This window comes from Ammospiza nelsoni, chromosome 15 (genome assembly GCF_027579445.1).
Source record: "Ammospiza nelsoni isolate bAmmNel1 chromosome 15, bAmmNel1.pri, whole genome shotgun sequence".
Lineage (NCBI taxonomy): Eukaryota > Metazoa > Chordata > Aves > Passeriformes > Passerellidae > Ammospiza > Ammospiza nelsoni.
The window spans coordinates 9,902,746-9,928,230 of NC_080647.1; the positions used below are offsets into that span (position 1 = coordinate 9,902,746).

The 25,485-nt window shown below is 41.0% G+C and overlaps 1 protein-coding gene across 1 annotated transcript in view; it reads right to left on the reverse strand.

The window, feature by feature from the left end:
- Window positions 1-1,438: 1,438 nt before the first annotated feature.
- TENM1 (teneurin transmembrane protein 1) overlaps window positions 1,439-25,485 on the reverse strand; it is a 306,681-nt gene continuing 282,634 nt past the window's right edge. Inside the window, exons 26-32 of the mRNA XM_059482796.1 lie at window positions 23,509-23,681; window positions 21,052-21,287; window positions 14,896-15,192; window positions 10,477-10,864; window positions 8,573-9,793; window positions 7,937-8,079; window positions 1,439-6,573 (exon numbers count right to left, since the gene is read on the reverse strand). Of these exons, the coding sequence (XP_059338779.1) occupies window positions 5,815-6,573; window positions 7,937-8,079; window positions 8,573-9,793; window positions 10,477-10,864; window positions 14,896-15,192; window positions 21,052-21,287; window positions 23,509-23,681 (3,217 nt within the window). The 3' untranslated portion in view covers window positions 1,439-5,814. The remainder of the gene's footprint in view (window positions 6,574-7,936; window positions 8,080-8,572; window positions 9,794-10,476; window positions 10,865-14,895; window positions 15,193-21,051; window positions 21,288-23,508; window positions 23,682-25,485) is intronic.

Below are 25,485 nucleotides of genomic sequence, written 5' to 3' on the forward strand. Positions count from 1 at the left end.
CAGGGCTGTTTCCTATTGAACTGTCCTCTCTTGACTCGAGGCTGAGGCTGCATGTGGAAAACCTGCAGCGCACAAGCAGCAGCTGCTCACCTGCTTTGCGGTGCAGTCAGCTGAGGATAACTGGTTTGACTGTGGTTGACTCCAGAAGTGCATTGTTCTTCTAAAAAGTACATAAAATAGGCCAGAAGATGCCATTTCTGTTTAAAGCTGGGAATGTCGTTTCAATTTCTGGTGTAAATTATTAAGACAAAAGGCTTGTATTGTTTCTTTTGGGTACCCAAGGGTCTGGAATTGCTGTAGGCTTAAACAAGGTGGAAACAGAGAGAAGCTGGTGGTGCCTGTGAGACAAGAAGTAGATGCTTGGCTATGGCAACAGTAATTTGGAAATTATATTGATTTCCTACAATGACTTAGGTGTCAAGAGCTACAGATCCTTTTAGAGAGCAGCAGCTGCATTTTGTTGGTATGACTTCCCACATGATGTCAGTGTTGCCTGCTGCTTCCCTCCCACCATCTCCTTCAGGCTGCAGCCCCACTGGGCACAGTCCCTCGCTGTGCCCTGTTCCCCTGCCAGCCCTCCCACCCCTGTCCCCACAGCTCTGCAAGTGGCTTTGTAGCTCACTGTGCTGCCCCAGTTCTGGCCCCCTCCCCAGCAGAGACAATGCTGCTCCTCTGAGACTCCCTCAGCTCTGGCTTTGCCTCCACCAAGCCCTCCCCTGGCTGTGACAGCCCTCCTGCAGCACTCAATCAATACAATATCCCAGGCTGGTTTTCTTCCCTTTTCTACTGGAGCACCCACCCCTTTGGAATCACTTCCTTCTCATCCACCCAGCACAGCCTCAGCCCTCCTGCTTGGTTCCTACCCAACCCACCTGTTCCATGGTTTTTCACCATGTAATCTTTTTAGCCTTATGCATTCCTTGTGCCCCTCCATTCATGTGCTCCTTCTCTCTGCTGCATGTACTGGGCTTTTAATGTTTTATTTTCCTGGGCACATACTTTTGAGAACACAGAATCATTCATCATCATCTATTTGAGGCAGCTCTAAAGAACATGAAGATACTTAAACTTTGGTACTCACACTGCCAGCAACATTGACTTCACCCACACTGTTATCAGGAGTGCAAAGGCATTTAAGAGAGTATTTTTTCTCTCTCACATTTGCTTTGATGAAATATAATAACCTTTACACAGAAACTGGCTGGGATTTTACCTGCAGTGAAGCCTGCAGAGTTACAAGCATGAACTTTGGGAATCAGAATGAAAATTAAATCTTGCTAAGCAACATCCTGCCCCCAACTTTTGAGTCAATCAATATTGGCTGAAGTCCTCATTTAGCTCTATGGAAGTACCTTTTACTGACATGACCAGAATATCTCAAATACTGATGTAAACCGATGTAAAAAAAGACAGCATCACATGCCATAAGTTTGCACCTTTATTTTTTAAAAATGAAATAGTCAAAGTACTTTCTTTTTCAAATATCGACACATAATATATTAACTTTCAATATTTACAGTGTGTTGCTGGGATGTTCTTGTAGAAAATGCATGCTTCTGGTCTGAAACCCAGAGCAAAATGCATCAGACCATTTAACTGCAGCCATATAACATAAACCTGTACAGTATCCAGTCACTATTCAGCACAGGAGTTAGAGCAGGAATAAAAAAATTGGGATCTATTGTTTCCTAGCAACGAGGCTGAGGCCATTATAACACAATTTCTGTAAGATCAGAACCTCTAACTGGTGTTAGACAGAAAGTGAAGATCTTGGCATACATTGTAAACATTTTTTACTGTTGATGAGAAAGCTAAAAAGGAACATTACTTTGACATATATTGTATGCTATGCTTCTCGTTCTTGTTTATTGACACTTCTGCCAGAAGAGTATGAAGATTTTAATGTTTTATCATGGTTCATACAAGTAAAATACTGTCAAGGACACAATCTGATATACTAACATTTATTAAAAGGCTAAAGTCCACCACGAGATCTAAGGAAAAACTGGAAATTGTCAAACACGTTTCCTTAGACAAATAATGGCAGGTGACAAATGCCCAGACAAATCCACAGCGAGTCCAACTCCACCATTCCCAGTTTCTGCCTGAAGTGATTCCTCTGGCAGTCAGGGTGCTTTCCACCTGGTAATGTTTTGTATCAAGGAGAGGTTTCGATAGCAGCCAGCGTTCGATGGGCAAACCCCTGGGGCTGTTGGTGCAGCCTGAGCCGGGCGTCACCCGGGTGTCCCCGCGCCCGGCCAACGCCCGGACACACGGACGGACACCCCGGGCACTGCCCGTCTCCCCTGGCTCGGCTGAACCACGAGCTCCTCTGCCTGAACCACCTTCCCTTCTGGAACAGCACCTTGGCTTCCAACAGAGCCCATGGCTCATCCTGGAGGAGCTGCTGCCCCTGCCCAGCCCTGGGGGGCTCCGTGGGCAGGGGGTGCAGGGTGGGACCCCAGAGCACGGCCAGGGCACGAGGCCACCTCTGCCCAGTGCCAGCCGAGGGATCAAACCAGAGAGCTCAAACCAAAGAGCCAAGGTGTGTGTACCCACTTGCACATTGACCAGTTCATATATATTTATTTGGCTATGTTCTACATAGATATCTATATATATATATTTATAACTTTGAAATGTTCTAGATTTACTAAATAAATATGAAAGCAAAGGAAATGTTACTTGTACACACTATTTGTTTGGCGGTCATAAAAAATATAGCATGTATTTCTCATGGTAGGTACTTTGCTACAGGATAGTGTGCAATAGTGGATTTTATTTATTTTATACTTTATTTTAATTATTTCATTTTATTTTATTTTATTTTTCCCTCTTTCAGAGCCTTGTTTGCAGTGCAGAATGCTAGCATCAAATTATCTGATCTAAATAACAGTAAAAACTTCCATGCTATTGTTTTTCTTTTTTCTCAATTGGGTCTCTTTGTTATAGTGCAAAATACAAAATTAAAAAAAAAGAAAAAAAAGAGAAAAAGGAGAACTATATTAAAAAACCCCAAACCCACTGAGAAATTGCTCTAACTACTCAGAAAAAAAATGGAGACTGAAATATTCCCTGCCTCCATCTGAGGTTGTTGATGAACAAGACGGTCCAAAGCTATTTGTTCATGTAGTTCTCACAAATCACTGCTGGCTGGCCCATGTGGAGCTGCGATATGACTTCAATCTCCCATGCTTGCTCTTTCAGCAATAACTTGTTTCTTGAGCACTGTCATCTCAACACATTTATATTTAGTTTCCTAAATTTAAGACTGTTATGACGAAGGCATTTTTTTGCTTTTGTAACTGGGCCATGTAATGTCATGTGACTCTTAATGATACCATATTTTCATAAGAAATATTGTTCAAAATGCACCTTAGACTGCACCCAGGAAATGGGAAAATGCCAAATCTACTTTCAAAGACAAACTTTTAACACATTTTGACCTTTTGGCATAACATGAGAACAACAGTAATCAAGGCAGTATTAAAAACCACAGCTGTAGGTAATACAAAGTGCATTTCCTGCATATAATACAAATATAACTTTAAGAAACTAAAGGCACAAGCTAACTAAATATGTATTACATACTAGAAATGCACTGTTCAAGGTAACTCTAATAGCTCCAAATATTTGTTTATAATGGATCTTTAAAGCAGTTTGAAAATGATCCTCATTAGTGAATTGCAAAAAAGTATAATTGCTTAAAATATAAGTAAAATAGACTCTAATATTGACATCTTGGATCAGTGATAAAATACATCATCACATTTATGAATGCACTCTCTATATACAATTCATAAATTATTCTTCCATTGATTAAAAGTGTATTAGAGGCTCAAGGATTTGAAGGTCCATTTTTAGGCTGGTGTGGAGGTATTCAAATTCTCTGTGATTTGATGGAAAATTACAGAAATCAGAGCTGTCAAACCTGGATGTCGCCAGCTCCCTGTTCTGTACGTTAGTTAATGATGAGCCTGATCACAATGTGTATGTGCAGATTTTGGTCCACAGGTCCCCCTGGCTGGGGACAGATGAGGATTTCAGGGGCCAGGCTCCACCTCAGCCTGATCCTGCACCCCCAAAGCTGCGCTGGCTCCCAGGGGAGCAAAAGGAATCTGGGAAGAGACTGTAATGGGCTGAGGCTGAGACCTGAGCTCAAACCCCAGAGGGGGGCTCAGATCTCAGGTGCCAATTCAGGCTCATCTCTAACTTGGGTACAGTCTGCTCCACTTGCCCAAAAACAAAGGAAAAAAGAAAACTGGGGGGGGAAAAAAGACAGAAAGATAAAGAATGCACTTGGTTGGCTTCTGTAAATATGAGCAGAAATTGTTTCAATATATTTACTACGTTTGTTCTGAAAGAAATGTGCAATAACTTCATTCTTACAGATACACAGGCTCTATAACAGGACTTCTAGATCCCTCTGGAAAGCTGCTTGCTCGTCCCCCCCTCCCTGTGTGCCTGGCCCACCTCCTGAAAATCAGGTCTTTTAAAAATGACAAGCTGGAGGAAGGATCACCTACTCTGCTATGAAGTAACTGTGCCAGTAGTGCATGTTACCTTGGGAAATAAAAATTTCTGTCCATGCAATATAATGCTTTTCTATGTGCTCTAGATATTGAGCTGAAAAGTGAAGAGTCACCCCCGAAATGTTCTATGTTTATCAACATATTTACTATCCACACTTAAGTTCATCAACTCCCAACCCACCAATCTTCTTCAGACTCGAAAAAATTAGTACTACAACAGGATTATTAATTTGAGATGAAAAGAATGTGATGTCTAAACCCAACAACACTGCACCTTCCAAATCATCTGTGTGAAGACAAGTCCTGGCCCAGTGACTACGGACAGGACGGATGATGCATGGCCTGACACTGCTCTATGAGGGCTCCCAGCTGGGGTGTCCCCAAAGCACTGGGTTAAAGCCCAGCCTGGAGCACACATGCCAATGGAGAGCCTACTGAAGATTTCAGTGCCCACTGAGCCCGCTTTAGCCACCCCATCTCTGGCTGAAGCCTGGCCAGCACGGTGCCACCAAGCAGACTGGCAGCTCTGTGTGTGCTGTCAGACCCCAGTATATCCCAGTGCTGAGGAAAACCCTGGGAGAGAGGCCTGACATGCACGGGTGGACACAATGTGATGTTCAGCATGGAGCAGCTGGCAGGTGGCCATGGCTGAGCAAAGGCCATAGGAACATCCCTGTACATACTGAATCCAACCCAAGTCAGATTTCCCAGGTTAGAAAATCCCTTTGCTTTTAACTGTGAGGAATATATGTGGGGTTGGTGAGCAGCTGCAAAGTTTCCATACACAGTCTGGTTTCTGTATGCAATCCCTTCAACTTAGGGGAGATCTCACTGGGATAAAAGACACCCAGTAAATAAGAGTTGCAGAATCAGGCTCTGTAACCATTTAAATAACTGGTAAATTATTAAATCAACAACAACAAAAATCTTGTGTTTCTTTAGGAGAAGGCAGAGCCCGTGGCGCTTGCCCCTACCCCGCAGGGCTGTGCGGTGTCACCCTGGGCACCTCGCGCGCAGGTCGCGCTGCTCGGCTCGCAGGACTCTGCTTCTGAAATTTTTGAATACTGCCACACAAGAACTAAAAATTGTCACTGTCATCTCTCAAAGAGTTAAACAAACGATATTAAAATACCATCTTCTGTCACATTTAAAGGCAGTTGGATATGTTTTTTCCTCTATATTTATATATACAGAGTTCTGATCTAGAAAAACCAATACAATAAACCATTTTACGTTTAAAAACAGGCAGTCTTTGGTGACGCAAAGGCAGAGATTTTCTTTGTTACCTTCTGCCTATTTCACTCTGTCTCATGAAGTGAATATTATTGGCACTGTCAGAAAGTTCGAGATACTGCTCCACAGATAAAACAAAATATCCATCGTAGCCTTGTACCCGCCCAGTGCTTAAAAGCTGCTGTTTCTCTCCATCTGTCCACGCCCGAATTCCTTCTTGCCCCTCCTGCAGCCGCCTCTGCTCCTTAGTCCAGGCCTGAGCCACGGCTCGCTGCCTGGCTATCTCCAGGACATGGTTCTTCTCCTCCTCCACCGTGGTTCCATAGCGCACGTTGAAGCAGAGCGCGCCGTGCTGCAGCTGGATGTCGGCAAAGCGTCTAGTCCTGCCGTTGATCACCGACGTCATCTGCGACACCGTCACGTTGACGCCGTTCTCCAGGATGCGGCGCCCGCCCGTGCTGCCAATCAGGGCCAAATCTTCTTCCAAAGAGCCCAGCTTGATGAAGTAATGGGTGTCCCGGCCCTCGATGGTGAAATGCAGATTCTCCAGATAATAAGCGTTGTTGAGGATGGCAGCAATGCGCCGGCTGTCCTCGTTAGCCACCCCAATAATGTCAGCTGTCACTATACCGTCCTTTATAGCAAATTTGATGCCTTTTCCAAATACTGAAGGAACAGCTGCAAATCTCAGTTGCTTCACTCCTTCAGAACACTTGCCATCACTATACCTGGGCGTCATAGGAAGTTGGTCCAAGGATATAAAGTTTCGGAGTTGCTTTTGTAGCTCACATTGAATACCAAGGATAGTCTGGAAAAGAAAACATCAGTCAAGTTTGCAGGCAAGGTACCTCACCCTACTCATCTCTTAATTGCTTAGAATGGCTCTTCAATTTGTTTGGAAAGTAATGTGCACAGCTACAGAACCTGGACATGTGCACAGGCTTTTTAATCGCTTACAGTAGTGCTTTCTGTCTCTTGGATTCCTTCATTTCTAGGAAACAAATGCAAACAACATATTTATCACAAATGCTATTTTTGTATTTGTTCTTTTTATTTTTCCTCCCCCTTGAACTGTTACTCTAATGGCTGCTTTTTCAGCCTTTCACAGTTCAGGGAAACCTGAATTCAAAGTTATGCCCTTTCATGTGGCTCTACTTAGTCTCTGTGTGTTTAATTACATCTTCTATAGAACTGTGGTAATGACTTTTATAGCCCATTCTTTAAGGAAAGCAGGTTGTGAAGGTCTTGAGACACTAGAGCAATAGGCAAGTACATCACATCTGTCAATCTTGCTCCCCCATACAGGCTCGAAGAAACCTCACACCAAGCCCCTCTTTGTCTTTTAACACCATCACTACATCTTTTCTGTGCCTTGGAAAAGCTTAACATCTCAGGGATAATTTTCCATGGGCATGCTCCACATCTGGCATGAGCTCCAACCCTCCAGCCTTCTGCACTTGGTGAATGCTAACTGTCTTAAATGCCGTGAACATGAATGTGAGCTTTCAAATGTTCTATGCATCTCTTTCCTGACTACAATAGAGGAAAGGCATCTTTGCAAAATCATGTTTCTTTGTTAACAGATGCTCATATGCAGAATGCAAGTGCCTGCTCAGAATATCGGCAGTTGGTCCTGTTGCAGTCACATTGATTGCTGGACTCTGATAGCTGCTGTCTGGCTCTTTGTTACTGAAAACAAGCCCTGGAGTAAGGCTAAGATTTACAGACCCCTTACAAATCCATAGCAGCATTTCTGTTTCCTGCAATAATTATGCAGAGCTACTGACTTGTAAAGCTGTTTATACCCTCAGTGATTTTCCAGTGCTTGTGGCATCTTTGCTAACAAAGATGAAAATATGCTGTTCTGGTTTTTTAATTCCACAAGATTTTCTGTGGTTTTTTTTCAATATTCACAACAAATACTTTTACCCTTTTGTGTATTCTGCGCCTCAAATTTGGTTATTTTCTCTATAAATACCTGCAGATTTTCTTCATTGTGTTGCTAAAAGCTTCTCCTTGAACCTCTCCCCCACTCTGATGACAGTACATAATTGACAACATTAAAGTTATAAGTTAAAAGATACAGTCACGTTTTTTCCTTGGTATCCAATATTTTCTATTAAAACTCTTTAATTTAGTATTAAAAGCAGCTGAAGACAATGTTTGCTAACCTTTCCAGGATCCCACTCCTGGGTTTTTGTTTGAAGCTGTAGAAGTTCGTATGTTGTCCCCAAAGCTTCTATCTCTGGTTTTGGGAATCCAGGCAGCACGTTGTGCAACTGGAAACCAAACAGCTCTAACCAACTTCCAATGTCTACAAAACAAGAAATATATGCTGGCAAAAAGGCTCATAAATCCTAGAAAAAGTGAGGGCTGTCTGCAGAAATTCCAGCTATGCAGAAATAATGATTTCACATCAATTTATGTTTCCTGCACTAGCTACAGCATTTACTGTAGCAAAGAAATTATTTGGTTACAAAGCATAGCTATACCAAAATCAATAGTGTTCCTTCTATCTATTTGTAATAGAAAAAATTCAAATTAAGCTGCTTCCATTCTTCCCCTTATTTTAGCATTGAGAAAAGCAACAGAAGCAGCTATTAATTATTTTCTTGGTTACTATAAATGTTAGAGAAAACAGATCAAGCTCAGTAAGATGCAATCTATTAAACAAATTACTTCAATAGATTTAAGATTAGAGACTTTTTGTACGCAAAAGATTTCCGGAATGTTGAATCCATACTACAATTCAAGAGGAAGTTTTATTTTCGTTAGAGACATTTTCATGAGAGACAGGGTACTTTTACCTGTTGTATACTTAGCAACGTCTTGGATTTTGCCAACTGGGTAATTATTTTCAAACGAGTAGAGATTAAATGGTTGTGGGACAGCATTCAGGTGCTTCCATATACGGTGATTTGGTGTTGTCCACCGACCAGCAATGACGTCATAGTCCCGCTGCCCCAGATGGACTAATTTAGTAAGAGGATCATAGAGTCCTCCATGAAAACCAATGATAACCTCAAAATCTGGATTGGTGTCCTGGTAGATCTCTCCGTAAGGCGTGTACAAAATTTCTTTTATGACTTGGCCTCGACTGCTAAACACAGCTAGAGGCGTCCCAGTGTTATCGCAAGCAACATAATATTCTTCTCCACTGCTTAATTCCATTGCAATGAGATGACCTTGCAGATCATAATATAGGGATGTTATTTCTGAGCTAGTGTGATTGTACAAGTGAGTAACTCTTATTGGGTTGGAGAGATCAGCATAAAAGAACTGTAAGTGTTGTCCTAGGCTTGATTTGCTTGCAACTCGTCTTCCAAGACCATCATAACAGTATTGCACAGTCCAGCCAGACACTTTGTTATAGGCTTTGTTCAGCAAGCCATTAGAGTTGTACTCGAAGATCTCATTGCCTCTTTGCCTGAGAAAACCATCTTCGTCCATTTTATATTGAATTTCCCCAAGCCTGGTAATGCGATCTCTCAGGTCGTATCTCAGAGGAGTGAGGCGCGCGCTGTTCCCGTGGCTCAGCAAGTTGATGTTGCCATTAAGGTCGTAGCTGTAGCGCCACTGGGTTTTATCATTCACAGACACAGTCTGGAGCTGACCATCAGCGTCATATTCGTAAAAATACCTCGTTATGTTGGCATCTACCCCCACACGTATGTCACAGATCACCATGCGACCCATGTTATCATACTGGATGGTCATCCAGTAAGCAATAGACTTGAGAATTTCATACTGAACTTCTATCACCTGACCATTGGCACTGAAAATTTTGGTATGTTTCATCACAGTGGTGGTTATCACTTGGTTTAAATCGTAATTAATGACACTGAATTTCCCAAATTGTTCAGTCCTGCCAGAAACATCGACGTAACGGTACAGATCTATGGGGAGGGGCGTCTCGTTGATCATGGCCTGCATGCTGGTGACACGGAAGTTGTTATAGCTGTAGTCAAATCTGGCATTTACAAGCCCTTCTTCACTAAACCTGAAGATTTGGCGACCAATAAGTGGACCTGTCCAAAACAAACATGGGAAAGAGGAAAAACAAGAATTATGTGCCTGGTTTACTTTATCCTACAGATCTAGGACAGACAGGATATGACCTCAGGTATATTACTACTCCTTAGCTGTCTCAGAAAATAGTATTAACTAAGAATATGTTAGATTGTTCTCTCACAAACCTTCATTAATGCTTGCTCTACAAGTTATTTATATTTTATTAATATTTGTTTAAGTGAATGCTGTTTTATTCATAATTATGATTTCTATTTACTTACAAGATAATTCTAAACTAAAATTATTTCACATGGTGATTTTCTTCCTCGTGTAAGCAGTCCTTTTGAATTTATATTATATTACAGTGCAAACAGGGAAACTTGAAAATACAAACAATAAACCAACTTGATTTAGTATTTAGCAAATATCCACACAGAGGAATAAAACCAACAAAACATCCTAAGAGCTATTCCATACCAAGCAATAAAAAGGAAACTGTATTTCAAGTGGGACAGCTATATTCACCTATGGACACAGACACAGAGATATACACACATATTTTTCTAGCGAAACATAAAATATAAGAACTTGTAGACATAAAAATAATGGAATTTCACGCCAGGTAAGTGCAAGATCAGGGTGTTGCGAATGAGGAATGAGGAGACAAAAACTTTAGCAAAGCAGCCACACTTAGACAAACCTGTTTGCCTGTATCTGATGGTACAGATGAACCCATCGTGCATTAAATGTATTGTTTTAATAACCCCAGAAGACTCCTCATAGGTGAAGGTGACTTGCGTGGTGTCGTAGAGGATCTCGGAGAGCCGGGACTGTTTGGTGTACTTGTAGAGGACCCTGCGGCCCGTGCCGGGGTACAGGGTCTGCAGCAGCCGCCCGTCGCGGGCCAGGTCCTGCACGAAGGCGGCGCCGCTGTCGGGCGGGGTGTAGATGTTGCGGTAGTAGCCCACGGACAGCATGGTCTGCAGCGCGTGGCGCACCATGCTGGGCATCGTCACCGACTGCAGCGACTCCGACTGGTCGTACTCGAAGATGTAGCGCCGCTGGCTGTGCAGCAGGAGCATCACCGACTGCAAGCAAACAGCAACGGCACGGTCAGGGGGCACCAGGCACATGGGGAGCCAGCTAGGGAGAGCCTGCAGCCTATGGAAACGCTGAAACAACCACTCACTCTTGTGCTTTGTTCTTACTGTTTGTACAATTCCAAGTGAAGCTTTCAGCTCCAGGAGACCTGGCCAGCAAGGTGGTACAAAACAGGAGGAGAATCATAGCAAGTCTAGAGGTAAGGGCCTCCAAACTGGAAGGCAGATGTGGCTCTCAGTAGCATTTCAGCCTCATGCTGACTTGCTATGTCGCTTTGAAATATTTAGGGCATCCTCTCAAGAAGCAAAAATGGGGAGATTTTGTGCATGTACAAGGTGTTTAGCTTTTATTGGCATTCTGCTTATCTCCAGCACAGACCTAGCCCTTTTCCTGTATATCTACATGGCCCCAGAGTTCATAATATCTCCATGCCTACAGATGGATGAAAATACTCTGCAGATTCTTTGGTGTGACTACTTCTGTTGCTTATTTTTAATGTTTACAAAGACTATAATTTCTGTACAGGTACTTGGTATTTGCCCTGTGTTGGTTAATTGTGGCTCATTAATGAAATCTGGCAGATGAATGTGAAAGCACATCAGATTTTTTCTATTGATAATTAAAGTTTGGGTTCTGTATGCCTTCTCACCCACCATGGAAAGTCACAGTGTCACAGATCACAAGCTGGCAGGTGAACAGTCACTGTTGAAACAAAGATATTGAAAACACAGACTGAAAATCTATGGGGAGCTTTGTCACCTTGCCCCAGCTCTAGCAAGTGGCTTGGCTGGACCAGAGCACTGTACATTCCTTGCCTTGTCTGAGGTGTGCTGGAGCACCAACACTGCCCAGCTCTTAGCCCACAGCTCAAACCTACCGGGCACATAAGCAAATTTGTCAGGCATCTGCAGGACTGAGACATCACACAAAACAAAGCCTTACATGGAACAGCATGACTCCTTTGTCATAGAGTATTAGGGAAAGAAATCAGAAAACTAGGATCTTTTCCCCTCTAAGCTCAAAAATCTTCTCTGGGAAGAAAACACGTTAAGATCAGCCCTGCAGTGTGTTAAGTAACACTGGCCCTCAGCCATTTTTCTCTAAAAAATAAACCAACTGCCCATTCAAAGGGCCAGAGATAGGCTCAGCCTTGGCCATCCTCTCTGTATCCCCAGCCCCCTGCCTGCCCAAGATGTGTCTCTTCCTGCCCTTGGCAAAAGACATCTGTCACCTGTACAGCAGCCAGAGAGCACCAACATATGGCACTCCAGCTCCCCCTCTGCCAACTGGTGACAGCAGACCTTCACACCCAGCCTTTTCTATCACTTTATTGCTGCTCCACCAACCATTTCCAACATGTACCGTGTTTGTTTTGTTTCCACCTTCAGTCAAGAGTCTCCAGTCTGCAGTAAACCACTGGCTGAACTCTCTCCTAGCCCTGCTGTGACGCCTCTCTCTATATACTGCTCCCGTGCCTGTTTTTAAGCTGTCTGCCATTGACAGAGTATGAATAACAATATCAGAAACATCCCCAATATAACTTTAGTGCCCCTGTGTACCATTTTTACAGCACTTTGTAAAAGTGCTTTGGCTTTTTCACTATTGTCCAGGATAATAAAAAGATAAACAGTACAAGGGCTGGAGGCTGAGTATCCTCTCAAGCCTATTAGAGGATACCATAAAGAAAAAAAAATTAATTCCCAATTCATCCTAATAACATTACAATAGATTTTTCAACACTGCACAAATTGGGTTCTAATTGTTTTAAAGGATTTCAGAGGGTGGCTCATAAAACATCCAACAATCTGTCATTTTATTAAAGCAACCAGAGCCTGGTCAACCACATAATGATTGATGCCGTATGGTGTATCAAGACAAACAGCCAGTGGCCAATTACTGGGGGCTCTGCTGGGAATAGACAAATGCTGAGCATCACCACTAGATGTCATTTCTGTCCAACAGACACACACAGACACTCATCTGTTTTGTCTGCCAGATTTTGAAAGTGAGTTTGGAGTATTCAGGAGATTTTACAACGGTTTTAACTAATTCACAAAAGTGACCAAACAAGAGGAACTGAATCTCATCAGTAAGAATTATTTACAACGCTAATGTCATAGTGCTTTTTAAAATCTTATTTATTTGAGCTAATTTTCTAAGGGGCAGAAATTTTTGAAGGTGTACAATTAACTCATCTAGTGATAAAAATGAAGAATTAAATAACTATGAATTGGAAGCGACCTATATAACGGATTTTTTTTAATGTAAGGAATTATTGGGTCTTACAAGGCTTCAGAAAACCTTTAGCAATCATTACATAATTAACACAATGAGTTATTGACTTTAATAAAGCCACAAAGTTATATTTCAATGTCTAATTTTGACAGTGAAATAATCTTTCTTTGGCACAAGAAACAACAGTTACGGAAGTACATTAAATAGCTGGGAGATTATTGCCCATGGTGTGAATGACTTTCCATAATTTTAATGACAAGTTACTGCATTACCCAAGCTGCTACCTGAACCAGTAAGCTTTTGACACTGCTTCTACAAGATCAGTATTTGGCCTTTTGTGTAGAATTCTAGAATAACAGTGTTAAGTTATATGACTTTATTTATAAGCTCATCATAAAGTAAGAACAAACAAAGTGGTTTGGAAAGATAAGAAGCATACATCTTTCCAAAATTACAGTCCATTAGGTCCAAAGAAAAAAGTAAAAGATTCCTCCAAAAGGCACATTGCCCAAATATTTGAAAGCTGTAGAAAATGCCTGTTTACTTGTAATTTGCTAAAGAGCATACAGACAAAAAAAGCCCTGACAAATTTATCTGAAACAAACTTCTGAAGCTCCTGGGGTTTGCCAATCTTGTTAACACATGCAAGAACCACACTGCATGCAGACAAGAAGGAATCACATTTCTATGCATTTTCCAGTCTTGATAATTTTTTTTCATTGGGTTAGGTTTAAGTTTTTTGAGGATCTTAAATAAATTAAAAATAAGTACAGCAGAGTTTATCTTAGAAGTACACATTTGGAACTCTTTAATATACAAGTAACTTCAAAGTCACTGGATTTCCTGTGTGGATTTCCTCCTATCAATGTTACCTCTTCTGCCCCACACCCCCCATAGCCTTTTCCTGTGGTTTACAGGTTCAGAGAAAATGTTCTGCTAACTCTGGGTGTATTGGATAGTCCAAGATGCTGCTATTTAAAAAACTTTGAATATGAGTTTGCACTGAGTTCTGAAAGCTTTAAAAATACAGACTGGCTTTCTGGTTTTGAAAGACAAGACCAAACAAAATGCTACTACAGATGAAGATGGTCCTCCTTGGTTTGTATAATATTTACCTCCATGTTTTGTGACCATTGCCTCTAGACATACATGGAACTTACAATATTCAGGGAATTTAGATGCAAAGTCACCACAAAAGCAGAGCAATAAATCATTTCATATCAGTATTTCTCCCCATAATGGCCCCCATAAATACTGCAGTAAGCTTTCTCACAGGATCAATCCCTTGTTTAAAATACAACATTGAATACGTAAGCTTGTGCTCATGGGTTCCTAATTTTGGCTTGAAAGAACTGTTTGTGGGGAGAAAAAGTTCTCTTTCAGGACTGTTATCTTTCTGACTGTTATCCAGAGCAGCAACATGATTTTCAGCAGTTAGGGCATCCTTTGTTCACTTGAACTTGGACTGAGACTGAAAAGTTGTTTTGATTTACCAATTAAACAAGCCTGAGGTGCTGATAACTTTCTTCAGAACTAAACTGTGTCAGGTTTGAGCAGGTGATGTGTAGGTCTGAGCATATTCAGAGACATTTTTATCTAGTTATGTAATTCTATGCATTTTCTGTTTTAAAAGTCTTAAATACTCTTGCAAGAGGCAGCTTTATAACATAGCTCAAAAAATTATGTAATAAATATAATAAACAAATACAATATAGAAAATAAATATAATAAACCCCAATTTTGTTTTTGCCTTGGCACAAACCCCACTTTTAAAATAATTTACCTTTTCTAGATATGTGTAACTCCATATTTTACCATCTGCCCATGTTCTGGAGACGATGTTCCCACTTGCATCATACTCCATTTTCTCAGTCCAGGTTCCTCTTTGGATGTAGGTGACCAATCCAGAGTGGGAATAAGTGATATTGACCTCATTGTACTTGCTGATGGGGGACCACAAAATGGGGCGTCCTGTCTGGTCGTACATGATCCGAAGAGTGAATTTCCGATGGTCATCATAAATCTTCCCTGTTCTGGTCACGTGGTCAAAGTCAATGGAGAGCAGGTTTCTGTTGTGGGTCTGAACAGAGAGGTACAGTACAGTAAGAACACAAGGCTGACAGGTCTGTGTCAGCCCTAATCAAAGTGAGCAATGCTTTAACTTTGTGAGTTGGGCCTTAGTGAAGACAAGAAAAGAGAAAAGATTCAGATGAGAAACGGAAAAATTGTTCCTTGCACTCAGTATTATTATATTTGGCATTACAAGATGTTTCCATGGTATAAACCCTCACCTCTGTTCTCACCTTTTCCTGAATTTTTCTTCTTTCTTCTCAGCTGTGGATTAAATTCTTGATTCCAGCCAGAGATGTGTAGTTAAATCCACACACTAAGAAAGATCTAGTATCTCACATCCTCTCTTGAATTCTGTTAACACTGACAGGTCAGCTGGTGCTCCGGGACAGCCCTCACAGCCCAGGTCACATCCTGGTGCTGCAAAGGGCAGAGCTGACCCTGCTCAGCAGTGTCCTCACAAAGCCACCTCCCCCCCAGACTCTGAGAGCCAGCAGCAGCCGTGCCTGGTACTGGCCATGCTCCTCGTTGCTGCTCTCACCACATCTGGGAGCAGCAACTGCTGTGTCTGACAGGTGGGACACAGCCCAGTGCTCAGTTTGAAATCAAGTTCAGAACTGAGTCAGACTCATAAAGACAAAATACATTTATCCAGTGCTATCATCATCTTTACAGGATGGCATCTTTAGATCATTCAGTCACTGGGAAGTCTCTATTAAACACCATTTAAATCTGATAAATAATTTAAGGAACCATAAAATATTGTTCATTGACATGTCTTTTTCAGATCAATGCCCAATGTGCTTGTTGCATTAATCTACCACATTTTATCTGAACACTCTGTTCCCATGAATGACTTCCTGACAGCACAGACAATGGCAGTGCAGGTGTCAGCACAGAGTGGGGCTCAGTGCTTGCTCCTCTCTGAGACCTGGAGGCACAGCCATGGAGTAAAGGGTTAATAAATCTTGGTTAATAATTCAAGATGTGATTAGAATTAACATTTCTTTTTTGTTCTGTTTTTAGATACAAAATAATCACGGAATCTAGAAAAGCAGGTGTTCTTTCTTCAACTACCATTTCTGGAGTTTTATATGCACACATGTCTAACTTTAATAGTGTTCATTTACAATAGCTGTAAAATACCTATATACCCCTGTAGACTGCTGTAACTATTACAATTTATGCTCTAATGATAGTTAAGGAGCCCAAGCAAAATGTGATGCTCAGTTCAACTATATTTGCTTGTATACAGACTGATGGTTTAAGTTTAATATGATATATTTTTAGCAAACTTCCTAAAATTTCTGAAATTTTAATTTTTCTTGGTGGAAAAATAACTGAAAAGCAAGCAGGAGGCATACCCTGTGTCTTATTCATTTATGTTCCATGTACATGTTTAATGTTCTTATTGCTATTACTGTCATTGTAGACTGCAGTTAGGAGAAAGAAGAGCCTTGAAAACAAATTGCTTGCAATCTGAATTTCAGAGACTATACAAAAAATAAGAATGAAAACCAAAGAGAGGCAGAATTAGCAGTGAAGTGGAAAGCAGCAGTAATTGAAAACTCACAGAGTTAAAATAAGGTTAAAATACTTTCCTTATATTGCACATTTTATGTCTCATTTGTTTACTTTCTTCTATTAAAGTGAAGTTTAACACCCTTCTCAAAGCAAGACAGGATCATAAATGGGTAGGAGGACTCATTTCAATGCTGCTATTGACAAGCTGATTTCAAATCCCAGTGGCTTCATGAGATGCCTCCTCCAAGATACATAAACCATAGCAAGGAGCCCCCTGAGAGTGGCTGGAGCTTGTGTTCTGCTATGAGCCAGGGAAAACTGGTTTCTGAAAGCAATGTCAGGTTGGAATACCAGCTAATGAAAATAGGGAGAAAATTCAGCTGATTTCAGTAATGTTAGAAGTAAATAAAATATATATTTATTCTATATTTTTAAAACATTTGTTGACTCTACTTCCATAAATTTTTAGCTAGAAATCTGCAGTGTAAATATCACATAAACGTGCACTTCTTTTGATTTAATTTCCACCCTGCCTGATATGTAAGCCAGATGAGATAATTGCATTCTTTCCTTGTCTGTGTTTTGGTTGGAGCCAACGCAAGCTCATACACCCTGGCAGAGGACTTGGTCCCATCTTTAGAATTTGCTGTAAGACTGGTAAATAAAGAGAGATCATTTGCAAGTGCAATAATCAACATGGCTGTCAAAGCCTGAGTCTGCAGGACTTTTGAACTGAGGCTACTGAGTTACTTTTGTTGTTGTTATTAAAAAAAAAATAAAAAAAAAAAAGAAAAAATTAAGACTGGCCAAGCATTCAATTTTCAATTTTGTAGACATTCAGTTATAAAACCTGGACTGCATTCAATGCCACGTTCCTCAAGTTATGCAAAAGTCAGGAGGGAGCAGAGCTGCATTCTAATCAGTGTATTACTATGCATTGTGCTCATCAGATTTAACAGCAGTCTTTGCTTCATTTTTAGAAGTCAATTAAAATAGCAGTTCAATTGATAAAAAAGAAGTCTTGCTAGATTAAGATTGATGTTAAAATGCCTGATTGTACATAGATTTATTATTAATATAAAATGCATACATGCCCACAGACTGTTTTATATATGTTCAGGAAGTGCTGGGGCAAGCAGTTCTTCACTTAAAGGAAACCTGTGGTTAATTTCTGTTTCCCACATTGATTTAGACCCTGAGATAAAGTTAGATGACTGTTCCAGCATTTCAGTTAACTTCTGTCCTATCTCCAGAGCAGGGAATTCACACCATGCAGAAATCCAATCCTTTAAAACCCAATATTTCCAGCATTATTCAGAACATGCTAACAGTGGCCTCTTTCCAAAACTGGAAATAAAACTAATAGAGTCACATGCTTTCAAGATTGTTGCTAATTGCTATTAGAATTAAAAAAGTTCGGACCAGGCAGATAAGGGAAAGCTTTATTCTCTTTCTTCTCTTCAAGTAGGTCATCCTTTATCTCATCCCCAGCTACCTGTCTTCTAATTTATACCTTTTAGCAGTCAAAGCCATTTGTTTCACTGATGGTATCAGGACTGATTTCTAAGTAACATCTTTATACCTCATTTCTATGCTATTTTTTTCTCTCTTAGAAAACTCTTCCATTGTGCTGTTTTTTCTTTAACTGAGGGCTCCTGCAAGTCTGTTCATTTCCATTGAGAACTGCTCCAGTCCCCAGAGCTTTTCTTTACATGTATTTTCAAAGTTCAGCACAGTTCTTTCTGCCCTACATTGCAAGATTTCTAACACACTTCCTATTGTGCCAGGCATGGCATATTAAGTATTTAAATACTTTATTTAAAAAATATAACTCACTAAAAGTTTTCAGAAGGTCTGTCCAGAATCTTATCCAGCATAATGAATTTCAATGATACTATTTTTTTTCCCAGCAGTACTCAAGGATCTGTCCACAGCAAGCCCTACATCCATTTCATTATTTGGTATACTGTTCCAAACATACTATAGGATGGTTCTTTTGTTCCTGCTGTGCTGCATTTCCTGTAATCACCAAGAAAAGAGAGCTGTGTCTGGGTAGATTCCTTTGCTCTTCTGTTCCAGCTCCTTCCATCTCCAGTGACTCCATTCCACCAGCATACCACTCAGGCATCTCAGTGCTACAGATGAACTCCAGGATCCAGATATTTCTGCTATTCTCCAAAGTCCTTCTTCATGGTCTTACCAGGCTCAGCAGTCCCTCTGTCCCTTTCTCATGGGCCTATTTACATGGTGGCTCCTTTGTGCAGAATACAATTGGACTTGATGATCTTAGAGGTCTTTTCAAATATAAATGATTCTATAATTCTAACATTTCTCCTCCTTTCCACTCTAAAACCCTCCTTTTAGAGGAACCTGTGCTGTCCCACCAGGTTTCCCTACAGCTCTCAGAACAACAATCCTAGAGCTCAGTACAGCCAGGACTGCAATACAGGCACCTGGCTTGTCCTTCTGAGCAGGCAGGGGACAATTCCCAAGTGCTCTTGATCTTGGGTAGGTATAAAAGGACACAGCTTACAGAAATAAAAATGCAATGTTCAAGAGCTCTGTTGTTAGTGCATAGTTTAGAAGGACAAAGAGTAAAAGACATCAGCATACTAAAATTATTCTTATGCTTGTCTTTCGCCTTCCATTCTCTCTCAGGATGAAAGTGAAGGAGGAGGAATACATGAGTGGTTTTGTCCACCAACAGCCTATTCCAAAGGCAGGTCAATCAGTTGACCTCTGGATACCCTCAGTGTTGCAATATTTCAATGAACAACTTATTTCTCCAGCCAGAATTCATTTAATCCTGACCAATTTGTGAATTTCCTTTTTTTTTTGCCAGGCAGTGTTAAAGATCACATAGAAACAAGTGAAAATGCAAAAGAAACTGCAGTCAATTTCAACAATAGAAAATACAAACTGCATAATGGAGAAACTCTGCAAGATGAAGTGGTTGTATTAAACAGAATTGTGATGAACAACCAGTCCCTGGCAATGTAAGCAGAATAGATGACTGATTAAATCCTTTCTGTTTACCATCTTTTTACATAAGATTCTTGTAGAAAAATGTGCCATACTGTTATTTAAGCACAAAGTTACACACAAAGCCTCCAACTAAATAGGCAACATGAGCCAAGGAAGCACAGTTTGGATCTTGCCATCTTAACATGTTTGTCACAGTGCTAAGTTCAGCTTCCTCCCCAGACAGGGCTATGAGGCCTCACTAATTTAGAGAGGAAGGAGGCAGGAGGTGGGCAAGAAGCTTCTGCCTGCTTGCAAGATCCTAAAAAGTAACTGTGACTGTCAAATCTGAACAATGCCCTTTCAAACAAGTGTTTTACATACAGTGCCCAGTCTGGCCAGATCTTCCAAGTCTTGCATTTTTGATTGAGCAGTTCAAAAGCAAACAGATGGTACACTTAAAAAAATCTATAGTATCTCATAATCAAAATGAGATGGTTTTGATTTTGGTGGTTTTGACAATCCAGGGATTTTAATAACCATCTCTATATTTTCAGAGCTAACAGGTGTACCTTCAGACATAATTCCTATCCAGAAAGGTTGCAGTCAATAACACAATATTTTTAAGGCAAAAATTCCCAATTGTACTATTGGTACAGGCATTTTAAGTGGTATTCATGTGAAAACCAGGATTGATTTAATAAAAAACCTGTTTAGCAAAGTAGCAATCTCTTTGAGCCATGGTGTTATGTAATTAAATGCTGAATGTTGACCATCTGTCATTGTACTCACAGGTAAAAATAAACCAACAATGCAATGTTAAAGCAAATCTTTCTTGGAGCAGTGGTGTAACCCAGCCAGAGGGAGTTGGGGGTTTCAAAGCATGTGGGAGAGGGCAGAATTAATACACAGCCTGTCTGGATACACAGGGAGGCTCCACATCACTCTGAGTCCAAGCAAAGACACCCAAAGTGTGTCCTGCAAGAGCCTCTGCCCTGGGCAGCGCTGGCACCCCTCAGCTCCCCCAGAATAAAAAGGGTTGATAGATCTGAGAGGTGCAAAATGTGGCTCCAACTTTGCTGCTGTGCCACGGTAACTATGCACTGTCCTTTGCTCACAGCTTCTTCCAAAGCCATAATAAGTTCTTAGTTGAAAAAGAATGGGAAGAAAAGAACTAATTATGTCTTGAGGTCAAATCTTACAATCAAAATCAAACAGAGATCAAACATCCCTGAAGCTGTTGGAGGAGTTTGGTTTTGAAATTCATGGCTGGGGCCCACCACTGATACAAAATTTTCATTCTTATGAAGTATAACATTTCAACATGATTTTACTTCAATGGCTTTCAAAGGGAACACTACACTTACACAAGAGGAAGCCTTACCCTTAGCCTTCTCTCAAATGTAGAGATATTGCCTTTGGTCTGCTCCCTCCTTTGTCTCCATTCAATGAGATTTGAGTTATGCTCTCCAGGAAGGGAGATATTGCACTTCCCCAGCGTGGGGCTGACAACCCCTGCTAGAATGTGAGGTTCTGTGTTCAGAGTGATTTCCATTCCACTGGCAAAGGTGACTCTCAGGGACCCATCCGGGCTGATCCTGTAGATGTTCTGTGTGTTATCTGTCAAAAAACAACAAAAATCAGGGAACAGAGAGAAGCGCAGATCTCCAGATTTATAAACCAAATTTTAGGCACAGCAGGGCTCAATTTGTAACCCAGGGAGGTTACAGACAGCTGAGGCCCAACCACAGTGTGAGTTTTGCAAGCTGTAATCTCCAGACCTTCCCAAGTGTGAAGAGCTTTTTATTACATTTGGCTTGATGATTTCCATTGTGAAGGTTTTCCACAGCAGGAATAAAGGATTTTTGCTTTCAGCTTAAAAGTGTGTAAAACCATAAGCTGAGTACTGACCATCAATAGTGTGATGATCTTAGCATGTTGCAGGAAACAGGAATATGTACAGCTTGAACAACTGCAAGAGTATCTGAGGTTAAACAAGAAAGTTGGTTTCCAAATATCTAGGCTGACAGCCAGGCTCCCATTTTCTCTGTGTCACTGTACAAAAAGCTTTTACTCTTCCCCATTAGCAGCAGGACTCAGGGCTGAGGCACAGGGATGATGAGCCACAAGGCTGAAGCTTGTGGTGCAACAGAACAACTGGGAAGTGACTGTGGCCAGAAAAATGAATGGATCAGCAGTGGTGGCACAGTGAGCAGCTCCAGGGACTCAGGACTGTGCCACAGAGGGCTGTTAAGGGAGCTGGGGTGACCCAGCACAGCCTCCCTCTTCTCCCCAAAACTACCAGAAGTGGGTGGAGGGTTCAGAGCAGGTCTCCACTGAGAGTAAATGAAGGCACCAGACACTGGAGTTCCTTTCCCTTGCCTGGGCAGTGCAATTCCTCCTCTGCAGACTGAGCTGGGATATGGAGGTTCCTGCAGCTCAGCTGCAGGGGGAACACCAACATGAGCCTGAGTTTAGTGCTAACATACTAAACTAAAGTCTCACCCTTACAGCAAGACTGAACTCACTCCAGCTAGGGAGTATCCAAAGCATCCTTTTTTTTAAGCCAGTCCACATGGAAGTAACTGGTGCAGCTCTTGAGATATGAATACAAGGAAAATAGTAGGGTATGCCAGAAAGTAAAGATAATTGGATGTAAGGATATCACATCTGACTGGCTGTTCACAGGGTGCTTTGCGCTAGTTTTTCAGAGATATGTAAACATGTAAATTATATGAATTTATGAGACACATACAATAATAACTATAGCTGTTAATTTCTGGCACTGCCTGTTGTGTGCAAGCACTTTCCTGAGACAGACTTTGATAATTTAACAACTTTGAAGAGTTTCAGATTTAAGGACAGACAGATCAGGCAGCAGACGGTGCAGAGAGCAGATGGAGTCACTTGGACAAAGCTTAGCAGAACAATATAATTATTTCTATTTATGCAGTGCTGTCTCTACCACACAATAGTAAAGAGGAATGCATTGGTATCTTTTGAGGTGAGTTCTTCCTAGTTTTTTCTTATAGATCAAAACTTGAGAGAAAGAAAAGTTCTGTGATGAGCTCAATTACAAAGCTTTTTTACAGCAGACCTGGAAAGACATCAGAGAGCTATTTCCCAGCACCTGCTCTCTCAAAGCCTGAGTAATCCATTGACAAAAAAAAAAACCCAACAAGGACAAAAGACCCCAGATCGATTAAACTATGTAAACCCAGAACTCTGGTGATAAATCTGCAAAATCTGCAGGAGGACACTGGCACACTTCTATTAGGCAGAAAGCAGGGTTTTTTTGAGATATATGATATTACCAGGGAAATACTGTGGTGTCTACAGGGGTAGAGTCAAAATCTAATCCCCGAGGTAGCCACTAGCAGAGATGGGCCACATTCTCCCCTTTCCTACAAGTGCTGTCACCAGGTCACAGAACTACCAGGAAGAATACACAGTATTGGCCAAAGGCGGCATTTCAGTGCTAAAATGTCAGTGGAAGCTGTCATTCTTCTGGGAAGTATTTCTTAAAATAACAAAGCTCAGTGTATTGCAAGTTAGTTCAAGTCCTCCAAATACTGCAGCAGAAAGTAGCATGTAAAGCCTGGAGACATCAGAGATTTCAATAATTAGGTTTTATCCATGGAATTCTTCTAGGAAAAGAAGAATTCACTTGTGGCTTGTTTCTAACTGGTAGCCCAGCAGAATTGTAGCTGTTGGTGCTGAAACATGGAAGAAACAAATGAACTAATTCTAATGTGTTTTTTTTTTTTTTTTTCTGGCTGACAGTTAAAAATGCAGTAATGTCTAGTGATTAGGGAAGAAATAACAGAAATGCTTTTATTACCTTGCTTTAAAGTATATATTGTAGAGGTAGCTGAGAAGTTTGTGGCTGTGATCACATTCTCCCTGTTGGAAGTATCAAGTTCTACTCGTGTCAGTTTTTCAACATCGCTGTGGAAGCTGCTGACTTCCCCTGTCGGGAAGGTTGCATTGGTCAGGTGGCCATCAGAGTCATACCTGCAAAGTGATGTTAAAGAGTCATCAAAATACACCCCTGTTGTCGTGCAGATACTCCTAAAAGCAGAAAAAATAGTAAAAGAAGTAGGAAGCATTGTCAACACTGTGCAGTATGTAAAAAGGTAAGAATTGGTCCATTTAGTCACTCAAAAAGCATTCAGTACCTAGTCTGAATTCCTGCTAGGAGTCTTTTTCAGAGGTGCTGGATCAGATACAACTGTGAATACTGTGAGATGCTACCTACATCACACAGCCCCTGCCAGAGGTTTCTGTGCTGCTCACGGCTGGCTGGGGCTTCCTCAGTGGGCTGCGATGCAGGAGCGAGGCCACTGGAGGTCACTCGGTGGTCAGGCATCCAACTCACCCTAAAACAGCATTTTCATACCCATAAAATTAAATAAAACTAGTTCTTACCTTCTGCAACACTTAAAAGCTGTCTTTTGTCACAGATGTGTGAAGAACATAATATGAGTGGTGAATGCAAAAAGGGGACCTAAAGCGTAACAACAGTGATAGAATTAGATTGAAATCTGCAGGAAATAAGTTGCCTACATGGGTTTTGCTCTTGTGTTTTGTTTCCCATGGGTCTACTTAAATCAGCAGGAGCTTCTCACCTAGAATCCAGAGCACTACATTTCAGTTCACCTAAACTTCATCAGTGCTAAAGAAATTCTTGCAGCTCAAGGTACTTGATTGTGAATCAGGCCATGTTACCAAAAAGTCAATAATTAATTCCAGAGCTCTGGAGCAGCATTTCTAACAGGTCATTTCAGTTCTATCAACATATTTCTTCTTTCTGATGGTTCAAACAGAAACCAGCACAAAGCATTGCTTGGTGCTTGATATTGTTTCATAATAATGCTTCACATCTTAAAAATCTTATTGATGCTGACATGTTTTTATTTACCTAAGACAACTCACTGATATTGCAGAGTATTTGCATGAGTAAAACCAACTCATCTTCATAAAACAGAAACTTATTGTGCAGGTATGAAAGCATAATTAAGTTTTCGTGTTTTATTAGTTGTCTCCTCTCACAGACCAAACCAGTACATCAGCTGGCAGAACTGCACTGTTGCCAATGAAGCTCCAATTCACATCAGCAGATGATCTGGCTTTGTTCTTCCCTTTCAGGTATTGGCATAATTTCTCTAGGATCTTTACTTGCCCCTAATTAGTCAGACAAAATCTATATGTCACAAGAAGTATTGATGAACAAATATCAGGATCTTTTTATCTTCCCTCCAATATTAAGAAAGAAAAATAGAGCTGCTATTTTCCAAACAAACACTAGAGAATGAACTAGTGACCATCTTGTGGTTTTTTAACAAATAAGTTAAAATTAATCAAATTATAAATTAAAATTAATCTCTCTCCTTTTCACCTCTCACTGCCCTTATATATATTGTGTGACTTATTTACATTCTCCCTTTATGATGGTTCTGTGCAAGTTCACTGGGTGCCACAGGCAGGGACTAAAACTGACTCAGATCACTACTTTTCATCATTAGAAAACTCCACGAACATCAGGCAGTTATATTTCATTTACTGCTTGATCAAACAGGTGTGACAGCTTGCTAGGTTATTTGGATTTGCTACTGTACCACAGAAAATCCCCCAAAACTGCATTTTTAAGGTGCAAATACAGCTGGGTTATTGCAATGTACTTGTGTTCAAGACATGGGATCCATCTTCACTAAGGATCCAGTTTGGCTGCTGATAGTGCAGCTGCTGAAAAACAAAACTCCCTGTCTAGCTGAAAATGGGATAAACTGTTCCTGCCTGGCTGGCCAGAAAGTGCTGA